At 44.4% G+C, this 23,210-nt stretch overlaps 1 protein-coding gene across 2 annotated transcripts in view; it reads right to left on the minus strand.

The window, feature by feature from the left end:
• The window catches only part of glis1b (GLIS family zinc finger 1b), a 68,466-nt gene that overhangs the window by 19,280 nt on the left and 25,976 nt on the right, over window positions 1-23,210 (minus strand). For both annotated transcript variants that reach the window (XM_085774102.1, XM_085774103.1), the window contains exons 3-5: window positions 21,720-21,912; window positions 18,793-20,347; window positions 472-633 (exon numbers count right to left, since the gene is read on the minus strand). In XM_085774102.1, coding sequence (XP_085630228.1) covers window positions 472-633; window positions 18,793-20,347; window positions 21,720-21,912 — 1,910 coding nt within the window. The remainder of the gene's footprint in view (window positions 1-471; window positions 634-18,792; window positions 20,348-21,719; window positions 21,913-23,210) is intronic.

The following is a 23,210-nucleotide window of genomic DNA, read 5'->3' on the forward strand; positions in this document are numbered from 1 at the left end:
AATGGAACTGATCATTTAATGATCTGTGGCATGTCGCTGCCAGTGCAGGGAGAGTGAGAGTGCCACACTGACTGACAGCAAATTAAAGTCTAACACTGTCAAGACATGGAAATAGGCACTGAGGCTTGGACGGCAGGGGCAGTTTTTCATGTTGGCACAGAAGTGGAGCATGGGCAAAGCTACACACTCAAACATATCCAGATCGGACAGTGAATGCCACTCATCCCACAACTTTATTTTTCCTTAAAATTTGCATATAATCTAATCCTTTAATTGGTTTTATAGGCGGTAAAATGCAGCCTGTATCTGAAAACTGCAAACACCTAAGCGTGTATAATTTCACGCAGCCATCCTTTCCACTACGCTCTGACCACCCAGACTATTTTAACTGTTGGCCAGAGACATGTTAAACATTAATCTACTCTGGTGAAACATTGGGAGGTGAGACAGAGCAGAGACTGAGTTGCTGACCGTGTCCAGGTGAGTGCGCTGATGCTTGGCGCGGTCGCTGGAGTTGCTGAAAGCTTTCTGGCAGCCGGGGTGCTGGCACAGGTACGGCTTCTCTCCTGTGTGGCTCCTCAGGTGGATCTTCAGGTTCTCCAGACGTGAAAACGCTTTGTTGCAGCCCTCGAACTGTGGAAGACACACACACACACACACAGAGATGACACAGGAATGCATACACACAAAGATGCACGCAAAAAAAAAAAACAGACAGGTTTGTACAAAACCACACAAGGAAACAAACAAACACCCACATACATACACATACACACAGAAAAAAGACATCAATCAGTGTAAAGCTGGCAAACTCTTGGTACAATGTGGGCTCTGTATATGTGTCTGTGTGTGACTCAGAAAGAAGTTGTCCCACTCTTTCCCTCAGTGCCTTGATCACTCGCACAGCTGGAGGAGTTCACTCTACACCACACACTCACCAGCTATGGAAAAGTGAGAGATGCTTAGGAACGCGGGTGGTATGATCGCAAGCTTTTTTTTTCTTTTCTTTTTTCCATGGCTCTTGAATTACGCAGCCAATTCAAGGACGTTTGTTTAAAACCACGTCCACTTGAAAGGCAGCGGCGTGCACGACACTGCACCTGCTTCGAGGCTGCTATTTAAATTGGAGGGGGAAACTGCAGCGTGCAGCCGTTAATGGACTGTAATGCATAGCATAAGATAAGTGTTCTGCTGCGTACAGCACATTAGACTGACAAGTGACAGTGACTGTAAACAAGCTCATATCCGACCCAGCTTGGCCCATTTGATCCCAACCACTCAGCCAATGAACACCACAGATTTGTTAACATGTGAATGATTTATGAGGCCTCTCGTATATCCACTCCTGCTCTTGAGCAGAAAACGCGGCTGATTGGTTGATGAGACGCTCCTACATGTCAAGACCTCCTACAGGGGCTGCTGTGTAAAGAGTCACAAAGTGCAGGGGTGTCGCTCGCTGTTACTTATATCTACCTAATGTTGATCTCATTTAGGTTTTCAGCAGCACCTTGAAATCAATATACAGAGACTTGACTGTCAGAGGGTAGAGGAGCGGCTCATGCCGGGGCACTTGTCCTTCTACGACATCTTGAGATGATACCAGACAGGTAGAGGGTAGTACTGAGTAATATGGAGACAAAATGAGGCAATGGAGATGGATGGATGAAAAATAATTAGCAGCACAACAAGTGTTGGGAAAACAGATTAAAAACAACTTTTGGCCCTTTATAGAAATAACAGAACCAATTTGAACATTGAACACACTTATGCTCATTTCTGTTTCCATCACATCTGAGTAACTGTGAAGATCAGACAACAAGACTGATGATAGATTACAACACCTGAAAGACAATTTTCACACCAGGAGACAGCAACAACAACAGAGTGATCACGCTGCTGCGGATCCTGTTAGATGTAATGAGTTCAAGTAAAGCAGACATGCAGAGGTGGAGACGTCTGATAGTTTCAACTCTTTTTTTCTAACCAGTCAGGAAGCCGACTCAAAACCCAACTTTGTTGTTAACATTAATAAACATCAAGAAATGTCCTCCCCTGCTTCCAACATCAGTAGTGGCAGGGTCTATTAGTTCCTCATTTTGTGAATTGCGCTGCACACGAGTTGTAGTTGCTGCGTTTGTTGTAGTTGTGTTCGGCCAATTTGTCCATGAACCATGAGAAAATACTAACCCCCCCTCTGCTCTGACTATAAACTCTGAAGTGCCGCCTTAAATGCCAAACCACATCTTCTCGGCTCATAATCCTTACCCAAAACCAATTTCTTTCAAAGTGCCAAACTGACCTGGGTGCAAATAAAACTGTTGCGGAGGCTCTGAGGTCTCTACTGTCCATTGTCCCCTGACCTTTAGTGAAGCCTGCTAACAACAGGTCGGGTTACAACTAAGGAGAGAGTGACACCATTCTTCTAATGGGCCTTCAGCCTCATCTGGGCTCAATGCTCATCCCTGGCCTCCTTCATTCACTCACACAGCACAGGCAGGGCCTTCTATTCTCTGAGGCTCCATTTAATATAGGCGAAACCTAAGCCTGTCATGGTAGAGCTGTGTTAGGTGACCAGGCTGATCTGTGTGTGTGTGTGTGTGTGGCTTAGTCTTAATCTGCTCGCTTATAACCACGCAACACACAGCTCCTCATGAAGTTTGTAGGAGCTTTGAGTTTGGAAGCAATGGCTTTACAGTAGATCAATGCTTTTTTTTCTCCTAACTGTCAAATTTTCTTTACAAGTTTGTGAAATAGATGTGACTGAAACCAAACTAACTGCATCAAACAACATAATATGTAGATGTATCGATGCTAATACAATACTACAGTTCCAGTAACAAATATAAAAAAAATTAAAAATAAAAATATCTCAGTTAGAGAAATGGAAACATGTTTCTCTACAAAACTACTTTTTTTTTGGACAAATAAAATAAGCCAAAAACACGAGCATGTGTTACTGTCAGCACAAAGCCGTCATTAAAGTACAATTACAGTGTGAAATGAAGAAAGTTGTGATTTATATTGAGAAATATCTGATTAAAGTCGATAAGATCAAGAATCTGACTGAACATTTCGATGCCAACTTTTAGAGCTTGACAGTCTCCAATACTCAAACATTTCCAAAGCATTCATTAGCCGAATGTTAGAGTTCAAATTAATTAGTGGCAACTCACTCAGATATTTTTTGGATAAAGCTGATGCGTGGTGCGGTTAAAGTTAAGGCAATCAACTTGTCCCAGAGTGCCTATGTTAGATGAATAAAACGCATGCAAGCTAAAATGCGCCCGACTAAGACAGCAGCACGGACTTGCATTAAGGAGGACGGGAGACAAGGAAAAGTACCATGAGAGGATTCCTCAACAACCAGGCTTCGGCATGCAACCATGGAAAATATCTTTATGATTTCATGTTGCGCAGTGTGAAACAGAGGAAACGTATTATTCTTCAGTCATGCCAATCAAATGTTTCAGCTGGAAACAAGAGAGGCAGCCAGGGTGGGAAAGTTTAATAAAAATCTCAGTGCAGAGGAACATCCACACGGCCACGCCGGTCATGACAGACACGGTCCATGCTGACTGCTGAAATACGGCGCCGAGCATTTGAGTTGGGAAAACAAACAGAGCTATTATTGACTTGCCAAAAGTGTGTATTTATGTATAAGGGAATAATCACTCTTTCATTGCTTTCTTTTCTGCAGTACAAATTTGAGGCTAAATTATAGTTAGGGGTCCGTGGAGGAAACCGTGTTAATCGTGTAGAGCGTATTATTACTCAGGGAGCAGGACTAGCAGGGAGACAGCGGAGTATGAGGTTTTCCTGCCTGATGGGAAAACCAATAGGCAATGCCACCTCTAGGCATGGACATTACCCAAAAACCCTGCATGAAAAAAATTTATGCTACAGTAAGATGTTTCAACGCGGCCAATCATCTGGTTAAAATGACTCCATTCAGTGAGTTCAGTGATTGTCAACTTCATTTTGCGTACTTGGGGCCCACAGTGCGGTAAAATACTCTAGTTCTACTGGTATTGACGGGTGAGAAGTGTTTTCACAGTGTTGATGTGGGCGGTATGCGGTCCTATTTCGGTTGAGGCACGATCCCTGTCGCAATTACACTATACCCCAGGTCAAAGATTTGATTCCCACTACAGTGAACTACGTTACAAATATGACGATAAAAGTCAATAGAAATAATAAATACAAGTTAAAAAGGACATGTGTCAGTATGTTGCTTCAAATGTAAACTGTTTGGAAAGTAATGAGCACCTAGGTTAAAGTGGTATAAACACAGATCTGTGGCTCTGGCTGAAGCCTCCGACACAGGATCGATTTTACCTTTGATATTATCTATGAAAACAGTTTAGATGGCGCTAATCACATTAATTGCTTTAAACATGTTTAGTTTTCCGCTCCGTCTAAGGTAAACCGACAGATCACCACACGAGTGGAGCGCCACTGGCAGCGCGGAGGGGATTTGAGCCCCATTTGACACCATTTCACTCTTGAATGGGCTTGGTGGTGGTGGTGGTTGGTGGGGGGGGTCAGTAGCTCAGTAAACATTGGGAATGACAGCGGGGTCTTGACTTGGTTGAAGGGGGCAAGAGCGGGTTGAAAGGGTGGACAGGCAGCTGATCACAACAGACAGATTATGGGCGCAGCGTGCAGGCTGGTGGAGGCGCAGGTCCGCCTGAGGCCTTCATGGGAAATGACTCCTGACTGGCAGGGAGAAGGCCAAACAGTGTCGGGGCTAAAAGGCAGCAGTGTGCAGCTCTCCTCACATGCGGCGGCTCATTAGCAACCTGTAGGAGCCGCAGATGATGCGAACAAACCAGCCGTTATGGAGGGGTGTTGGGGGAAAATACGGCTGCTGACATGTCGGACAGGAATCTGATTAGAAGCTTTAACAGACGGCGTTAAGAAGAGCGATGGACAGAATCAGAAGTAAGGTGGAGGTTCTTCTCTTGGAAAACTATATCAGACTGTCGCTTATACAGCCAAGGTCATCACTGACAGGACTATAGGTTTTTTTTCTGAAAGAATGAGTTCCAGGATTTTCTCTCTTGACAGCAGAGGTTTTTTTTTAGGGTTGCTACAGATGCGAGGGAATCCTTTGATATCTCCTTCAGCGCTAATATATCTCTCAGGCCCCGGGCAATAATGGTAGAACAGGCCCCTGACTAATGATGCGGAGATGGGATTCAACTGTTCGGCTGCTAACTAGCATGAAATTCACTATTACTCATGTTTAGAGGCCCCCCCATAAAAGAAAAAAAAACTTCTCAGAGCCTAACAGCCTCAACAGGCTTTCCGCTGTGATTAGTTTTGCCTAATACATCCAGGCTCCTTCACTGCCAAGCCTGACAGACACGATGAAGGGCAAAGAGAGTTTTGGTGGCAAAAGGAAACACTGCCAAATAAAACATGTTATAAAGTGCCAATGCTCAAAAGCAGCCTGTATAACTTTATGAGTATGAAAAAAAAAAGAAGAAAAAAAAAAGCGGTCGCTGGAATGAGTCGGTTTATCACAAGGTGTCTTTCTCTGCCCTGACCAACGAGGAAAACCACCAACACTTCAGGATCTGTTCGGAGGGGAGGCTGTGGAGCAGAGTGCCCCGGCTGTGGATGGGAGGAACATGTGCATTTAATCTGCCTGCTTCCAAATGCCCTGTGGCAACCACAGCAAAGAGCAGAAAAACGTAAATGGATGAAATTATATCCATATGATTCAACGAGACAGCTAAGGAGAGACAGGTTTCTCATGCGCTTCGTCAGGATACAAAATTAAACACAGCTTGGCTAAAACATTTGCATTACATAGTTTACACATATCATTTCCACTGTGAAGCGGGACCCTTTTAGCAGCCAGCCTCATCTGCTGCGAATAGGGCTTTAATTTTAATCAAAGATAGCGGCTGAGCTTTTTTTTTTTTTTTTTGTCTTTGCTTTTTTCAAAACAGAAATGAATTTACAGACACTTGCTTTGTTTTCGCTTGACACATCTCTTCTCCCCTGTGTGCTGCCTAATTCCTGGGAGGGTGTGATTTATGAACGATGAGATATGAGAGCGCATGGCAAAATGACTAAAAGCGAGGGAGTGTTGTCCAGATGCGAATGAACAAGCGAGCTCAGCCGATAAATTGGTGGGAGGAAGTAGTCATGTAAATGACTAAAGAAATTGTTCTTAACAGCCATTTTGCACTCATGCCTGAATAGTTTGGGGGGGCCAGATTAAAAACTATGTGGATGGCACAACAGGAAGCATTCCTATGATGACTAAATGAGGCCGCGCACATAATGAGCCGGTCCAGCTGTTTTGTTCCTCTCACAGACTGTTTTGCTGGAGATTGAGGAGGAAGTGCCGTGATGGCTCTGAACCCCTGCTCCTGCGGTGGAGGCCTGGCAACTGTGTGCGAGCCTGGCTGCACAACAACGTGCTGAGGCTTCATGGAAGCACTTAACCTGTTGTGATTCAGAGGCCTTCATTCAAACGTCTACCAGCTCCGCAGCCCTGCATCAGATTAGAGAGCTAAGATGTGATTTCCTCTTAAACCAGGCGGCCTGGGGTTTACCGGTTCACCAGGTTGAAAGGAGAAAAAAAAAAGGAAAATCGGGTCAAGTTCTCAGAGAGATGAAGCGGACCGTCAGGGAAGAGGATATGTCTTTTGTGTTATCATGCAGCATTAGCGGAGAACCAAACTGAGCCGATTCTTCTTTTGCCCCGAGCATATTAAATTTTCCTTCTGGGCAAAAGCTCAGGGTGTCAAATCCGTTTCATACAGACATACTTTATGCTCAACTGTATGAACAGAGGTTAGCTGTTGGGCTCCCTGAGAGACAGGCTCTGCTTGTAACAAACACCGGATCGTGTTTCTGATCGCATCCACATCAATGCTAAGGACAGAGGACAGAGCTTTGTGCGATGATTTCTTTTTGTTTTTACTGAGAAATATTTGCGTATCAGTTTCATCACTGATGAAAAATAATTTCTGTTTCCTTCACGCTGTATGTACAGTTTAAAGTTTAAAAGTTTAGCAGGTCTGGGTTTTGGACTGTCCTGCATCCTGATGGGAGGAAAAAACACAAAGACGTCACATTGGAGAAGAGTCTTACCGTCACACAGTGTTATGAACAAGGTGGGTTTATTACCTTACCTATAATTTAACCTTAACCCAAGCTTTTACATGAATCCAACACGGTTCAGTTTCAAAGTTGAAATGTTGACCATGTAAATCATCTTATTTATGCCAAGAAACATGAGGATGTTTGCTCCACTGCAAAAATGAGAAATTCTTTAGTGTTGTTGACTGGAAGACAAAGAAGATTTATGGAATAAATAACCACTGAATATTTTCTGTCTTAGCTCTTCGCTCTGGTGAGGAGACGTGATCCTGTGACCTCTCGCCCAGTGAGACTTCTATAGGAGCCATCCCACTTTGTCTTGTGACAGTTGTGTTTTATTCTCACTCGCAATCCTAACCATTTATAATGGCTAATTAGAGTGCAACACAAACCTTCCAGTGCCGCAGCCATTAGTAACCATCGAGGCATTAATTATAAACCCATTCACGAAATCCGAACCTGGCATGAAAAAGACAGACTACGGGGTTACACAATGAAAATCCTAAACATGATCTGTGTTCCGAGCCGGCGCCTGGACTGATGTTACTGGCAAGTCAATATGGGATCCCGCTTGACGGGCTCATGAGCTACGGCGTCCTCTGACAACCGGGCTTCAATCTGTCCAGCACCTTTCACTCACACCTGCCTCCGCTCTCACTCTCGCTTTCTCTCTCTGTCTCTCTCATCTCTCTTTTTACCCCCTTCTGCCAATAAGGGCCGTCTCTCGCCCCAGCCTGACAATGGGGTGTTATATACCTCAACAAACTCTGTGGCTCAGGCGGTATTGCGGCCAACTCGGCAACAGCCAGCGAGGACAATAACTTGATATTTAATTGATCAACTTTATTGCTCTTTTGTTAGACCGTTAGACAAATACTGCGCCGTCCAATGTGATGATTGGCCGGAGCTGTGAGGTGATATTTTTATTGGATCACCGTCATCATCCATCATTTTCTCTTTCCACCGTGACTTCTCCGCTGAGTCTGCCTACCGCTTTAACGTTTGTATTTCAGGCATTTATTTGACTTTCTCCTCCACAGCTGCTGTTCTTCTTCGTGGGGTCCAAAAGTCTAATAACCTTAAATCTGCACCGGCCATCTCTACATGTCGGCAACTCTATAATCGCAAGAAAGTTAAGAGTCTAGAGTCGAGCTCTCTCCTTTTTTTACAGCAACTGCCGTAATCTCCCAGAGTGAAAACTGTCCAAAAAAAAAGAAAATGTGCTACACTGCTTGCTCAAAATGCAACATGTCTGTGATTGCATTCCATTCTGGTCTATTGAGGCTGCTGGTAATGGAGAAATTGGCATCTTTGGTTATTGCCACAGGTCTGGAAAGATGCCTTGGCTCCGACAACAACTCCTGACATTAACCACTCATGTACTAGAAAGAAAACACACACATACTCACTCACTCACACACACACACACAGACCACCAAACCACAGCATCAGGCCAGAAAACCAAAGTAACCACTTTTGCTGGTAGCAGTTTTAACAGTATAAAAGTATTGATTATTGGTGGTACCAGAGGATATTTCATGCTAACATATTCAATTCTATTTTCGGTTTAAATGTGAACAAGGACTGTCTTGTCGGCCGTGTTCCCGACTATAATATAATATTTTTATTTTTAAATCTTCTCTACTGGCTTAAATTCCTGTGTGACAACCTGATATAAAGAAAACCACGGCCCAAGTCACAGCGTTCCTGCATTGTACAGACTTAGTTAGGTAACGAAATAAAAGCCCTTCTCCCTTTTTGGCCAACCAACCGTTGTCCACACAAGTCAAGAGTTGACACAGCTGTGTAAAGGCTCACGCGTACTGTAGCATACACTGGCGACTCTATAACTCTGACGTGACAACAAATAAACATTGCAGAAGCCCAGCAGAGTTGCCAAGCCAAATGCCTCCATGCCAGAAGCACTATAGTATTCAGACAGAAAACATGCCAGCAAAATTAAACAATAGGTCAACATGGCATTGTGATCAACACCAGCCCGTTGGATTCCAGCAGGGCGAAGGGAAAGAGAGAGCGTTTATGCAACCCTCTGGAGGGGGACCAGACCACAAAGCCTTTTGGGTAAAAAAGCAGCTGCCCAAGAAATGTGGTGCAACTGAGATGCCACGGTGCCCCTTGATTTGTTCACTCCTCGGCTTGCCAAGGTTGTGTTCTTTTCTGCTCTCTGTGGGTTTCAGGGTCCAGTTTCCAGTTATGTGGATATGGCTGGTTGCAATATATCAGGCTGCGCTAGACACTCGGGGTGTCAGGTCCAATCACAGCTCAGCCGTCCTCAGCGAGCACATCGCCATTCATTCACTTTTCAATAAATCAATTCACCACATTTCAGTATATAGTTGCCTCTTCATATCCAGTAATGCAGTCCACACCGACATGTCTGTGTCCACTGTCCTATAGGAAAAGACATTTATTTGAGAGTAAAACCACTCCCCATTCCAGTGCAATTACGACGGACTCCGCTGGCAAAAACCCCGACGTTCCACTAATCACTGGTATTCTTTGGTAAATGTTTTCATATTTATGGAATATTTCCTTTATATTTTTTCAACAGACGTATGTTTGCGCTCGCTGTAATATGACTCCCAGGCCTGGTGCTCGCTCACCTCACAATAATTTGCCAGTTAGGGTGCAGGCACATTACAATACAGTATTTTTCCCCTCATACAAAATTTATTTCCTTGCAGAACTTTAAATCACATCTGACCCAATCTAAATTTCTTGGCCTTATTTCTTTGAAAACAAAAGTGGCATACTTGCGATACCAATGTTTTTTACGCATTGCGAGCGAAATGACAGTTGCTACGTGACACTGGATGACAGATCGCTGTTATTAGAAGCTGAGAGAACAGAGGGAAAAGGGAAAAAAGGATATGCTTCGACTTAAAGGCTTCTTGCTTCTACTGTAATTCTCCCGAATAACCAAACCATTCTGCCTCTAAACCCTGTATAAACCCTTTTACATCGATGTTAAACTAATTCCAAAGCTGAACAGGCCGAATGTGAAACAGATGTTTTCAGACGTGAACAGAAAGTGAGTGGGGCTTCTTTCTGGAGACAGTTAGAGATCATTGGGGTGTAAAACTCTACGGGGGAGAGGTAAATCCCATCTTAAATATCAGTCTTGTGTGGTGCCAGTTCTGCTGGGTCAAATTATCATAAAAAACAGCAATAAAAAATTAGTGTATCATTGTGTGCATCGTGTCCTTAAGTGTCCCATTGAGAGGCTTTTTGGTCCCGTCTCTCTCCTTCTCTAATTTCCGACCTCGCTCTTATTATCAATCATTACACTAGATGTGGTTTTGGTTAATGTCAGTGTTTTGATATATGTGGCGTTTAACACCACCGCTCCGTGCCTCGATATTCTGACTTGGATCTTTCCACTGGGAGCTCTCTTCGTTCTCTTCACTCTCTCTTGGGTGTTTGAAAACACACTGAAGGCCTTGACAGTGTAAACACACACACACACACACACACACACACACACACACGTCTCAGCTTGGAGAGCTCATTTGACCTGTAACAAACGCTTGAGCTCTGCGCGCAACGGCTTCGCTAATGCCTCAAAAATGCCTCTCTTTAGTCCGCATTCAGCGCATACCAAATCACTTGTCATGCATAATGCCTTGTGATGAATTCTGGGCAAAAAAAAATGTCTTTTTTGGGATGACATCAGTAGAAGTGAATTGCCTGTCTGGCTCCGTTTCTTTCAACCTTCACTGCGTTTCTCAAACATTCAAATTAAACCCGGCACTCTAACCACGGAACACCGCAGTGCATAATTTAAACTTGACACCATAAATGTAAACATGTCTTTCGCTACATAATTTATCCATACTACTCTTGGTGTTTATTTTGCACGGTAGCAACTCAGTTTCTCATATATATATTAGCTGCAGGTCTAGCCTGAGCCGAGTGCGGAGCGGTGTGGGTCTGGGCTGGGTGGAGGGATACTGTCGTCCTGGGGCTGTGGTGTGGCCCTGAGACAGAAGTGGTCCTGGTGTGTATAAATGTCCTTCTTGTTTGCTTGTTTGGTGGGTAATGTGAAGGCGGTCAGGGGTAGATGTTGCTCTGGACTCAGTTCTATGCTGTGCCCTCTGCCACACTGACAAGTCAGCAAAAAACAAAAACAAACATCTGGGTGCACTAAGAGATTTACCTCTGTTCAAGACACACACACACACACACACACAAAGTATACACAAGCAATTGACCTGTTTAGTGTGTGTGTGTTTGCAGACTGGCTTCTGTGGTACAAATTGTGTGTTGGCACAGGTTCGAGGCCAGTGTGCGACTGTGAGGAGTGGGTTAGGATGGAAGCCTCGGAGCAGAAAGGGCCTGTTATGTCTTTGTCTCGTAAAATGCGACTTTGGCTATAATTATCTGTTTGCGCTGCAGAGAAGAAACGGTTAAGTCCGCCTCCACATTGCACATGATCCATGACGGTATACAACCAAGAGACACCGCTATTGAGCTCTAACAACCAGGGAAAATTTTAAGACTCTAGAAGGGGAGTCTAAAAAGGCCCCATGACCTAAGACAGAGATCCCACAGCTCTTCTCCATCCATCCATCCATCCGCCCGCCTTCTTTCTCTCTCTCTCTCTCTCTCTCTCTCTGCTGTATGAACCGGTTTTGCATCCCTGCAACAGTCTCACCCCCCTTCACCCCCCGTGAACGTGACAGAGACACCCGAACACACACCCCGGCTTCATCTCTCCCATGTATTAGTAAACTGATCTGGCTCAGCAGAGAGGTTAAACTGATTAAGGTTTCGGATGGGACGCAATTATGACACAATCTCTATGCAATGTATAACCAGACTCAGCCCTGGGTCTTCAGGTTTCCGATACCAGAGCGTGATTAAATGTTGAGGAAATGGGGAAACTCAAAATATTGCATTCCAGACAAATGCAATTAGAGTGTATCACATGTAGTAAATCCTCCATGCTTTGATACCTGGTTATGAGGTTGAAAGCAAGGTAGCTGGAGCGGCTTGACCTTTTAAAGCTACGAAGAGAGTCCAGTGTAGACTTACAAGAAGCGAAGAAGAAGTGAAGCGAGAAATGCTTCACTATGTACATAACAGCCATGTCGACTGTTAGCTGTATTCATGAAATACAACCAGGTCGGGGGGGGGTCCATCCATTGCTGTACACAGTGATGGACAGGTACATGTTGTCGGACCAGAAATGGAGCTTCAAAACCTTGGTTGAGGAATCCAAACATATCACATCAGTTATTTCAATGAAAGCTGCTCACATGGTGAACAAGTTCCAGCCCTGTGGTCCCAGCTCAGTCAACCGGGCTAAAAGTTAATGAGCAAATGTTGTGTGTTGCAACAAGCTGGACCAGCAACACTGGACAACTTTTGGTACGAGTGGCAAGTCCTGAGAAATTATCATGCATACTTTACTCCTCTGTACTAACAGGAAGTGATACAAAGTGTGCACGCCTGGAGATCCATAAAACTGCATCCTTGAAACGGCTCTGGCGATTTCCACTTTGGAAACTTGACAAAGAAATGAATAAAATAAAAAAATATATTAAAAAAAACCTGCTCCCAACATTTAATACGTGAGCCAGCTGTGAGGAGTGTTTCTGTTGTGCGCTGCTTCAGAGGCACAGTTTTCCATGAACGCCATGCTCAGTCGAGTGAATTTAGTATGCATACTGGTCCTAATTCTGTCACCTCTCCAATCGAAACATACCAAAAGCTCTGTTGAATTTAAGATGTAATTAGGACATGCTGACATGCTGATGTGTATCTTACTGACTGGAAAGAAAACGCAACTGAAACTTTAACGCAGAGATAGAATTTAAAACTTTTGAACGCTTTAGATCTTGAAATAAATTAAATAAACCAGAACATTAAGAACATTTTAAATAGCCAGATGCTTAAAATCACTGCTTTTTTTGTTTATTTTTCTTTTCTGACAAGGCCTCTCTTTAATAAACGAAAAGGCTTTTACCAGTTAACTGTTTGCAATGCCATTAAAGACAGACCTCAACCTACGTAGCCATTAAGATCAAATATATTTTAATTAAAGTCTAAATATATTTAGAAGTAATTGGATTAAAAGTAGGACTACCTTTAAAGGAGGTTCCTGAATCAAACCTTGGCAGAATGTGCTACATAAATATTTAATATGTCTACAGCATAGAGCAGCCCACCAGTTTATGGTTTACATGAAAGGGATAATTAATGATCAATGAATGGCTATGTGTAATGGCAAAGGTAAAATAAATGGATTGAAAGATTAGTTGTCGACACAACAGTGAGACGTGTGTTGTGGTTGTGTAGATGCAGGAAGTGTTGAGTTCATCAAAGCAGGCTTTAATTCAGATATAAATGATGGATAGTGGGGGAGAGGGATGTTGGGGGTGATGTTGGGGGGAGGGGGGTACTGGATTGCATTACTGTAAAAGATTGACTGGAAAACTTTTTGGTCCTGACAAAAAGTTGGCCTGGGCTGCTCAACAAGGAAAACAAGCAAGATCCATCCATCCAGGCCTTTCATTCGTATGCCAAAACATCAGTCGCAGAGCCCCTCCGCCAGCTGTTTCATCATACCACTATCACATATGGACAGTGTTGTGTTACAATTTGCATGACGGCTGCACTGCCAAGCAGCGCTGCAGTCCTGACAGGAAGACGGAGGAGAACCACAGGATGGGATTATGGGTTTGTAGAGAGAAATTAGACTATCAAGCTACCTGATGAACTCATTTTCCTTGGGAATGACTGACAACACTAATTCTGAAAATGATATAATGGTGTGAAAGAGGAAGGATAAGTACCATAAGTTGATCTGTAGCAGGTTCTTATCTGGACCTGATAAGGTCTTTGCATTGCCAATTGAAGAGACTTTAGTAGCTCTGCTTCCTAAGCATGCAGTTACTCTTGACATGCTGAATCAGTGCCTCTTCTCGCCTGTTGACCCTGATTACTTTAAATGAGCCATATAGACCTCTTCTCTCCCACTGAATCTGTGTGTGTGTGTGTGTGTGTGTGTGTGTGTGTGTGTGTGTGTGTGTGTGTGTGTGTGTGTGTGTGTGTGTGTGTGTCCAGCCTAAGGAACCACTTGGCCTTGTTGATCCATAATGTTTTGTGTTGCTGGTTTCCTTTCATGCCTCAGTTGCTTGGGTCAAGTTTAAATGTCTGCACGTTGTTGCCACTGGGTGCATACAAAATACAATAACCACATACAGTAAGTGCTTTTGAGGATCATCTCAAAGTGAGCTGAGCTTGACTGCAGGTAGCTTTTGGGAGCCACCGGTTCGAGAGCGAGGCTCAGAAACCGTGGCTTCTAAACCGAGTGTCAGAGGCCCATACGGGTACAAACACATTAATATCAACGTCACTCGCTGCCCGCGCCCTGTGCCCAGACAGCTCCGGTTTCAGGCGGCATTCAGAGGAAAAGTCAGGTCATGTGCTGAACCTTAGTTTTAATTAGCTAATGGCACTCACTGTTTCATCTCCTGCGTCTGAGCTGATTGCTCACAAAAGACTCCATTTACCCCTGAAAACACACGCCATCTTGGCACTGGCTGGCGCTCTACGTCTCAGCGTCTGCTGCCGAGGGATTTTGCCACTCTCTTCCAAAAATCAGTCTAGTAAATCTAAATATATATGTTTGCTGGTTTCACACCAGTGGAAAAAGAGGAAATTCCATGATCTACACTTTTTTTCCAGCAGGCCTCAACATCCAACTTTCCTTCAACAAGTGGTTTGACTGAGTGTCAGTGAGCATGTGTGTGTGTGTTTTGGTGTTTGTGCGTGTACACATGTCAATGTGTTTGGACAGGGTCCCATTAAGCAGCTAATGCTGGCTGCGTTTTATCATTGTGAAACGGGCGGCTCGCACTAAGATAACATGAAAACTAAAGTATGTGAATCTAACCTTTTATGGCAGAATTATGTTTTGTTTTCAAATAAATTGTCAATTACATCACCTAAGTGTTATGAATTCTGGAACATAAAATAATAATAATAATGTAATACAGTAAATTACTATGGGCATGCTGCACTATGAAAACATGTTTATCTCTGTACTTAATGACACATAAATCGCCTGTGGGATTGCCTTACTTGACTTTACACAAAACATAATAAGCATGCTTTAATAAAATTGTCCACATGCCAGGTGCAAAAATAAAATTTCAACTGAAGCCTTGCTGTTGTATCCAAACCAGAGCTGTCATAATAAAATGGTACCTTTGACATTTACAGCACATAATGCACCAAAACTGTGCTTTAGTTAGAATTCCTAAAAATACTATTCTTCCCAAAAGATTCTTCACTGTGAAATTTTGCATGTAAATACAGTGGCATAAGAAAACCACCGAATCATTTTTCATGCCTTGGACCACTGGCTGCAACAATATAACCTCCTCTAATACCATTTAAAGCATACTATTGTTCTGAAAGTCTTACTTCATGGGTGAGTTTTTCTCTGACATCTAACCAAAACTGCTACTGCCAAACAAACCAAATAAAGTGCAGTGCTGTAATTTTGGCCTGAAGTCACTCCATGCCATGTAAATGCTCTGTCCTCTCCACGCAGATCAGCCTCGCTGGTTCACAGGGATATTTTCTGACCTTCGTAGCTCACAGTCCAGCCTTCAGACACTTCAAATCCGCTGGGCCAGGCACTGACAGAGCAGAACAATATCAAAGTCTAGGACCATGTCAGGGCTTCTCCTGCTGGATATATTTTTAATATTTATGCAGACGCAGGGAAAAAATGTAATAAACTAAAACAACAAGTGAATTAAGCATGAAACACAACAGGATATTGCAGAGAGATTATGTTGTTTCCTTTTTGCCCGAGTGTCCGTCATTGCTTGCCTGCCCCTACACAACAGCCCAGGGCCGGCTTTAATTGGAGGGGAGAGGAAACTAAGCATATTTTCTAAAAGGCAGCAGAATTGTCTGAGTTACAATGTCAGCCATCTACATATGGAAGGAACTGACTTTTTTTTTTTTAATGAAGAATTTCTTAAAATATTAGCCAGGTACAGACTGTGACAGGCCCAAGCAGGGGTCGGGGTACAACTTGTACGTTGTGATAATGACTTTTTCCTGCCAAGACACAGCATGGAGCAAATGCTGTGCAGCTGTACAGTACATACATCTCTCTCTCTCTCACTTTCTACATATGTATATGTAGAGAGAGAGTGAGAGACAAAGATGTGTTATGTTTGGATGTGAGGAAAGGCCTGCTTCATAAGCGCCGGCTGGAATCTGCTGCTGGAAAGATAATAAAGGGATTAGCCCTGGTTTTTCTAGGGCATTTGGTCCTAAAACAGAATGTCTCATCTGTTTCCTCCGTATGAATTGCTCAAATACTCAAATGCCTTTGTCTATTGCATGAGCACAACAAACACAAGAGGTATCAGTGCTACTGGCCAAAAAGCACACAAGTCCAGACAAAAATAAATAAATAAATAAAAATAAGGACTTGGGATGGACACAACTAAAATTCACGAGCATGCACGCTTTTTCAGATGCGAACAGAGACGCTAGGTTTCCTATAGGTAGAGCACTTAGTAAATCCGTATAGACTATATACAAACACAAACACACTTATAAACACGCACGGAGAGCAGGTTTATTTTCTCTGGCCCTCCAGGTTTATCTGCTGAAGTCCCAGATCAACACACATTCAATCCCTGCTGATTAGATGTGTTGATTCAAGCTTGAAAACATTTCACATTTCTGTTTACGTTCTGTCGGAAAAGCAGGAGTGTTACAACCAAACATACTGTACATGGAATCAATACTTCCTATTGTGAGAGTCAAAAGAAACAATATCCCCATTTTCACATTGCTGCATGGCTGCGAATACGTGTGTGTGTGTGTGTGTGTGGATGTGAATTTGCTGGAAATAAGGGGTGATCATGAGGTTAGGGTGTGTAGCAGAGTTTCACAGTGCCTCATGTCCGCAGACAGAGTCCAGTGTTTCATCCACACTGAGCTGAATTGTTCTAGCGCTCACATATGGCAAACATCTCCAAAAACACACATAAACACACACACACACACACACACACGCCTGCGCACACCTTCACAGTGATACATTTAAGCATACACCTCTACTCCATAAACATGTGTCAACCAAATGTAACTGCAGCCCTAAATGGAGCAAAGGCACGACCACACAATGCTTCAAAGAGCAGCAGCAAAAACAACAACAACAGCAACAACAAGTGTAAAGAAAGCCTATAATGCAACGCAACTGACGCAACTAAAGCTGAATTAACAGTTGGGGCACGCAATGCAGCAAATTACTTCCAACTTTTTAGTACACGCTGAGTCAAGGCAGCAGAAATGCTAATACCACCGAGTGACGCAAAGACAGAGAGCAGCAGCAACAGTTGAGTTAATGTCTTCTTGGCTTCGCTTGGCGTTCAGCTCAGATGTGCATTAACAACTTTCAGAATCAGTTGAGCCACCATGAATTTCTAATTCAACCTGGCCAACAGCATCATAAAATACAGCTTACAACAAGCCACTGTTATACAAGTTATTTAGAAAAATAAATAAGACATGAATTTTCTTTTTTCTTTTCGAGGGGGGTGCGGGGGGGTGGGGGGGGGTCAGGTCCTGAGATAAAGCAGGTGTTTTAACAATATTGCAGACTTCGTTTTTTCAATAATTAGGATTTGGACGGCTTCCTGAGCTTGAGGAGGACCACTTCTGACAGGGGCTTTGGGTGAAGCCGTGAATTGAGCAAGACTAGCAAATGTTACCGACTATCCCTCTGCGGCTCCCTTCTCCAGACTACTACATTTCTCCTCATGTTTAGCTTGGATATGGAGCCAATTCACTTAATACTTGTGGGACAGCTAAACATTTAAAGCTCCCATTTAAATGGATCAAGTGTAGGCATTGTTTAGTTATGTTAACCATATGTGTTGGCTTTTCATGATCTGAATCCCTTCTCAAAAAACAGAGTGCTTGTGAAAATAAACATGGCTTTGCCCTACACAAATTGTGGACTAATTGTGTATTTGGACTAAATCATTCTTAAGGTTGGAGGGCTTTTTCCATTTGCTAAGGGACGCGGGGGAATGACAGCTTGACATTGATTAGTGTGTTGACTTGTGGAATTGGAGCCTTACCTGTAAAGAATACAACCACAAATCTATTTATACTACCGAGGTTGTCCTTCCCTTATAGCAGCTCACATCTTCAGTGAAGAATTTCTTTTTTTTTTAACATGCCCCACTAAAAATACAGGAATTACAATCATAACTGCTTCTCAACCAAAACATAATAAAAGGTTCTGTTGAAAAGTAATCAGCAATGAAGCAAGTCCGGGCTTGTTTTTGGACACAAGGTACATGTATCTTGTTGAGGAAAAAAAAATCATGTACAAGTACTGTGTTATTTTGTGAAATATGTTCTTGTGCTGAATTCAAACAAAAAAATAATTTCTTCACAGATGATTGCAATTATGGAACCAACTACTCTCATAATAAACCAATGAATATAACCTAATACTTTCAAAAGGAGAAAGTAAGACAGTGGAGATGTGAGGGGATTTTCAGCAACACTAGACTGTAACCTCTACTGTCTAGTGTGTTTTTTTTTTGGGGGGGGGGTTGATAAATGTTGGGTGGATAATTGTAGTGGTTTGTGATGACTCACCATACACTTGTTGGGTTTCTCCCCGGAGTGGACCCTCATGTGAATGAGCAGCTTGTAGCGTGCGTTGAAGGGCTTGTATCGGCGAATGCAGCCAGCCCAGAAACAGGTGAAGTCCTCACCTTTGCGCTGGTCGATGTGGACTTTCTCAATATGCCTCACAAGCTCCTCCTGCTGCTCGTACGCAGCACTGCAATCAATCCAGCGACAGACCTGCTTATCACCCAGCGCTCCTCCAACGGCGTCTTCCTGCTCGGGGGCCGCGTGGGACCCAGCGGGGCCTCCAGAGGTCTGTTTGTGTCCCAGGGAAGAGGCTGAGGCCGTCTGCTGGCTCTGGTGGTGCAGCAGCCCCCCGGGGCCGGGCCCCACGTACTGGTGGAGGTGGTAGGGCGGAGGCATGGCAGGACGAGGGGGGTGGTGGGGGTGACGAAGGTGCCCACTGCGACCACTCAAGTGATGGTGATGATGATGGTAGTGGTGCTGAAAGAGTTCGTCCTCGCTCGGGGAGAAGTCATCGAGGGGCTCCTGCTTGAGGGCAGCCCCCGATCTTTGGCCCCTGTCCAGGAGGGCCCCGGCATCGGGCCCCGAGTGCAGCGTCCCAGACATCAGCGCCCCACTCATCAGAAGCCCCAACCCGTCCGCGCCTCCTCCTCCTCCCCCCCCTACTCCTCCCTCAGCCGTTCCTCCGGCCCCACGCCCCTGCAGCATGGAGCCCTGCTCCTCGCACAGCCCCTGGCCCTGCTCCGGCTCCACTGACGACACCGAGGAGGAGGACGCGGAGGAGGAGGAGGAGGAGAGAGACAGCAGGCAGGTGGCAGGTGAGGACAGCTGACAGCTCTCCTGTACCGTGGCCTGCTGGGGGCTGCCGCGAGGCGGGGGCCTTTGGAGGGCTTCCCGTGAGCACGAGTTGGAGGGTGGGGACGTAGAGGAGGAGGAGGAAGAGGAGGAGAAGCCGGCGCTGCTGGTGTGGCTGGGAGAGAGGTTAGTGCGGAACCCGTTGACGCACGCCACCATCGACATCTGGGAGGAGGAGCAGATGATGGCGGTGATATTGATCTCCTCGGAAGCGGCGCCAGAAGCCGATGGGGACCCTGTGGCGGCGATGCCGCTGGTGCCGGCGGCGGCGGAGGACTGCGAGGCCAGGGAGAGGCAGCGTTTCTTCAGACTGCTAGCGCTGAGCAGCCGCGCTGAATGATGGCACCCAGTTGGGGACAAAGCCAGCGGGGAGGAGCCATCTTCATTATTAAACGGTTGCACCACGTCCCTCGACACAGCACTGCCCACACCGCCCGCTGTAAAGACGCCACTAGCGCTGCTGCTAATGTGTGGAACTCCGACTGTCTTGTCCCTCGGCACCCCCAAAACGTGGCCCGCTCTACAGTTCTGAAACCCGGCCTGAGACGTGCTATGGACCCCAGACCCCGTGCCGGAGGTCTTATAACCCATTGAGTTCTCCTGTTTGATTAGGTAAGGCAGAGAGGAGCGAGCCCCACTGGCACTGCCGCAGCCCGGGCTAGGGGAGGCCCCCAGCAGGGTCCTCTGGAAGGCAGAGGAGGATCTGTAAGGAGAAAAACACACAGAGGAATATGAGCGCTTTCAGCTCACAGACTGATGACAGACACAGTCTGGTCAGCGTTGAGCCCCCTGCCTCTGTCTCCTCCTCCGGTTCTTCACCCAGTTTAAATAAAAAAACGGTGTCATCGTAAATAAACTGCTCCGAAAACATTTCATTTATTGGAAGGGGGCCCCCATGGAGCAAACCATCATTTTACCTACGCCATGTTATGGATTTGGTAACATGAGGTAACGTTGGTTACCAGGTAGCATCCCCTGCTGTTGATCCAAAGCGTTCTTTTTTATGAATAAATGAAACAGGATCTTCTAGTAGTGAGAGGATATGAATGGGTATTTATGACTAAGAATAGAGGGGGGGAGGGGTAGATGGCTACCGAGACAGAGAGGCCACTGGCTAGTGTGTCCACCTGATGGGCTTTGATGACACAAAGGGGTTAAACCCAACCCAACATTGGGGATAAATAGGGAGTCACCTGTTTTGGTGGCATAATTGCAGCCTATGAAGGGTCATCGTTTACAATACTGTGTATTATGGTGGGAATCTTTTCCCCGCTGAATGGGGAACCCAGGTCAGATTTCTCCATGCGTTGCTGTGATCTCCTACATAATCATTCCTGTCAGTTGGCTCATTATGGATTTTGTCCAAAGCCCCTGAGTGATGTGAGAAGAGCCCTCTTTTCTCCGGGCTGTCTCATGAAGGAATCGTCTTTGTCCCTTCCCATGAGCACGCCGGGGGGAAAAAAAAAACGGAGCTAACGCTAACTCGGGGCCCCGGAGAAAGCCACCGGCAGACTTTGTCATCGTTGTTGTTAATAAAGACTTCATCCCCTCTCCCCCTTCCTCTCCCTCGCTTTCTCTTCTGTTCGAGAACACCATTTCCTGTTTGGCTGTGGGGGGAAATATTGAGAGACAATATGAGAGGGGTGAATGTTTGTCCAGACGCACTTTCGGTTGGATGACGGAGAGGTCGAGGGAAAGAGGCGAGGAAGGGGAAAGTATAGGAGGGTGAACCCCACAACGCAGAAACACGCTGGGAATTCTTTCTGACTCGACCAACGGTAGTCGGTGATTTCACAACAGAAGAATCGCATTAGTGTAAGATATATGTGTACACTTCGGACCCCTCCAGTGTGTTTTACGAGACTGGGTAAAGCTTTCAAGCTACATACTGTATGTGTACATCTGATTCATAATAGCATGAATAATCAAAAACACACTGCACCTGCATATTGTTAGTAATACTACACCAAACAGGAAACGTTCAAAACTCAAACAGGAACCAAATTAATGTTACATATATGTATAATAAAACAGTAAAAAGGCAGTAAAGTGTTTGGTAAAGTGTTGCACATTACCTGGTGTCTTGGTGAGGGCCGTCTTGCAGGAGCAGGTCGGGGGTGGTTCTGTCGCAGTGGAGGCTTTGGAGGTAGAGCCCCCCTGAATGACCCCCCACCGGCGGCGGCAGGCTCTGCCCACATCGCATCAGGGTGCCCTCAGCGTCACCCAGCTCAGCATCGACATCTTTCTCTGAGCAGTAGGCACCATTCACTGGAAAAGGACCAGAAAAGTTGTTACTAATCTGGCTCCATTACAAGAGATTAGAGAATTATCTGATACATATGTTTACAGTCTTTTATACACAGACTACTGCATCCTTGGTATGTGTCCATATCAGAGCTTTGCTTTAGCGAACAGAGCTGTGTGACCCATCGACAATCTCACATTCAAAGCGGGCGAAGCAAATTGCACTCGGTGATCTAGTGACAGCCTTGGAAGAATAATCAGTTTACAATGGGATCTATGACATCAGTGACATGGTGAAATCCTATTAGATTATAAATATTCTCTGGAGGAATCATTGTTGGCTGCCACAACTGTAGTATCCAATGATATATGGAGAGCTCTTTGGCAAGGCCTGATTGGTGACAGCAAGAATAACGCTGGAGAGATTTATTGCCAAATATTATTGCTGGAGTAGTGAAGAAACCTTTTTTTTTTCTTTTTTTTTTAAAGGCGATGTGTCCATTTTGGAAAAAAAGAGTGACTCAAATAAATATGTCAAGAAGGACCAGTGTAACCACTGTATTAATCAGATTCAAGACATTTAATTACATAGCTTCACTATTTGCTCTAATTTGATATGATCAATCATTTTGTAAAAACAGTGACCTCAATTTTTGATTTCTTTCATTTAATTTATTTAATGAAATGAATCATTTATGTAGGGAAAATGAGCAGTTTAGTGGCTTTATGCTCTTTATGGTGTTTTGCCCCTCACTAAGTTAAGGTTGGATGTCCATCTACACACACAAATGCAAAAAACCAAAAGTATGTAAAGTAGAGGAATTTTTATTGTTTTGCTTTTTTCTTTCTATCAGCTCTATTGTGTTTTACTTCTTATGGCTCCGAGCATATTTTGTAAATTACATTTCTAAACTGATTCTTTGTCTATCCAATCCGAATATTTGATTAGAAATAGCAGCTTTATGCATGTGACCAAAAATATAACAAAAATAGAAAGGGGAAAGATGAAAGGGGGAGACAGGAGGGGTCGGTGCATGAGGAAATATTTGTGGAGGGAAAGCCGATATCCCCACACACACGTGTAGGTGGCCACGCGCCCCCCGTTCCAACTTTCCTAACTCAATTTCTCAAATTCAATTTTCTCCTAACGATGTTATTGACAATGTTATCACACACCATGAGCTATTATTAATAAACTCACCCAAACACCATGTATGTGAGGAAGAACACAGAAAAGTACCGGCAAAGAAAATGAACTAAATGTGAAAATAGTCTAAGGATTTAGGCTCCAGATGAAAAAGCATTGAAAAAAAAAAGAAAAA

The sequence above is a fragment of the Trachurus japonicus genome, chromosome 4, assembly GCF_045865225.1.
Source record: "Trachurus japonicus isolate A0001 chromosome 4, Traja_1.0".
Classification (NCBI taxonomy): Eukaryota; Metazoa; Chordata; class Actinopteri; order Carangiformes; family Carangidae; genus Trachurus; species Trachurus japonicus.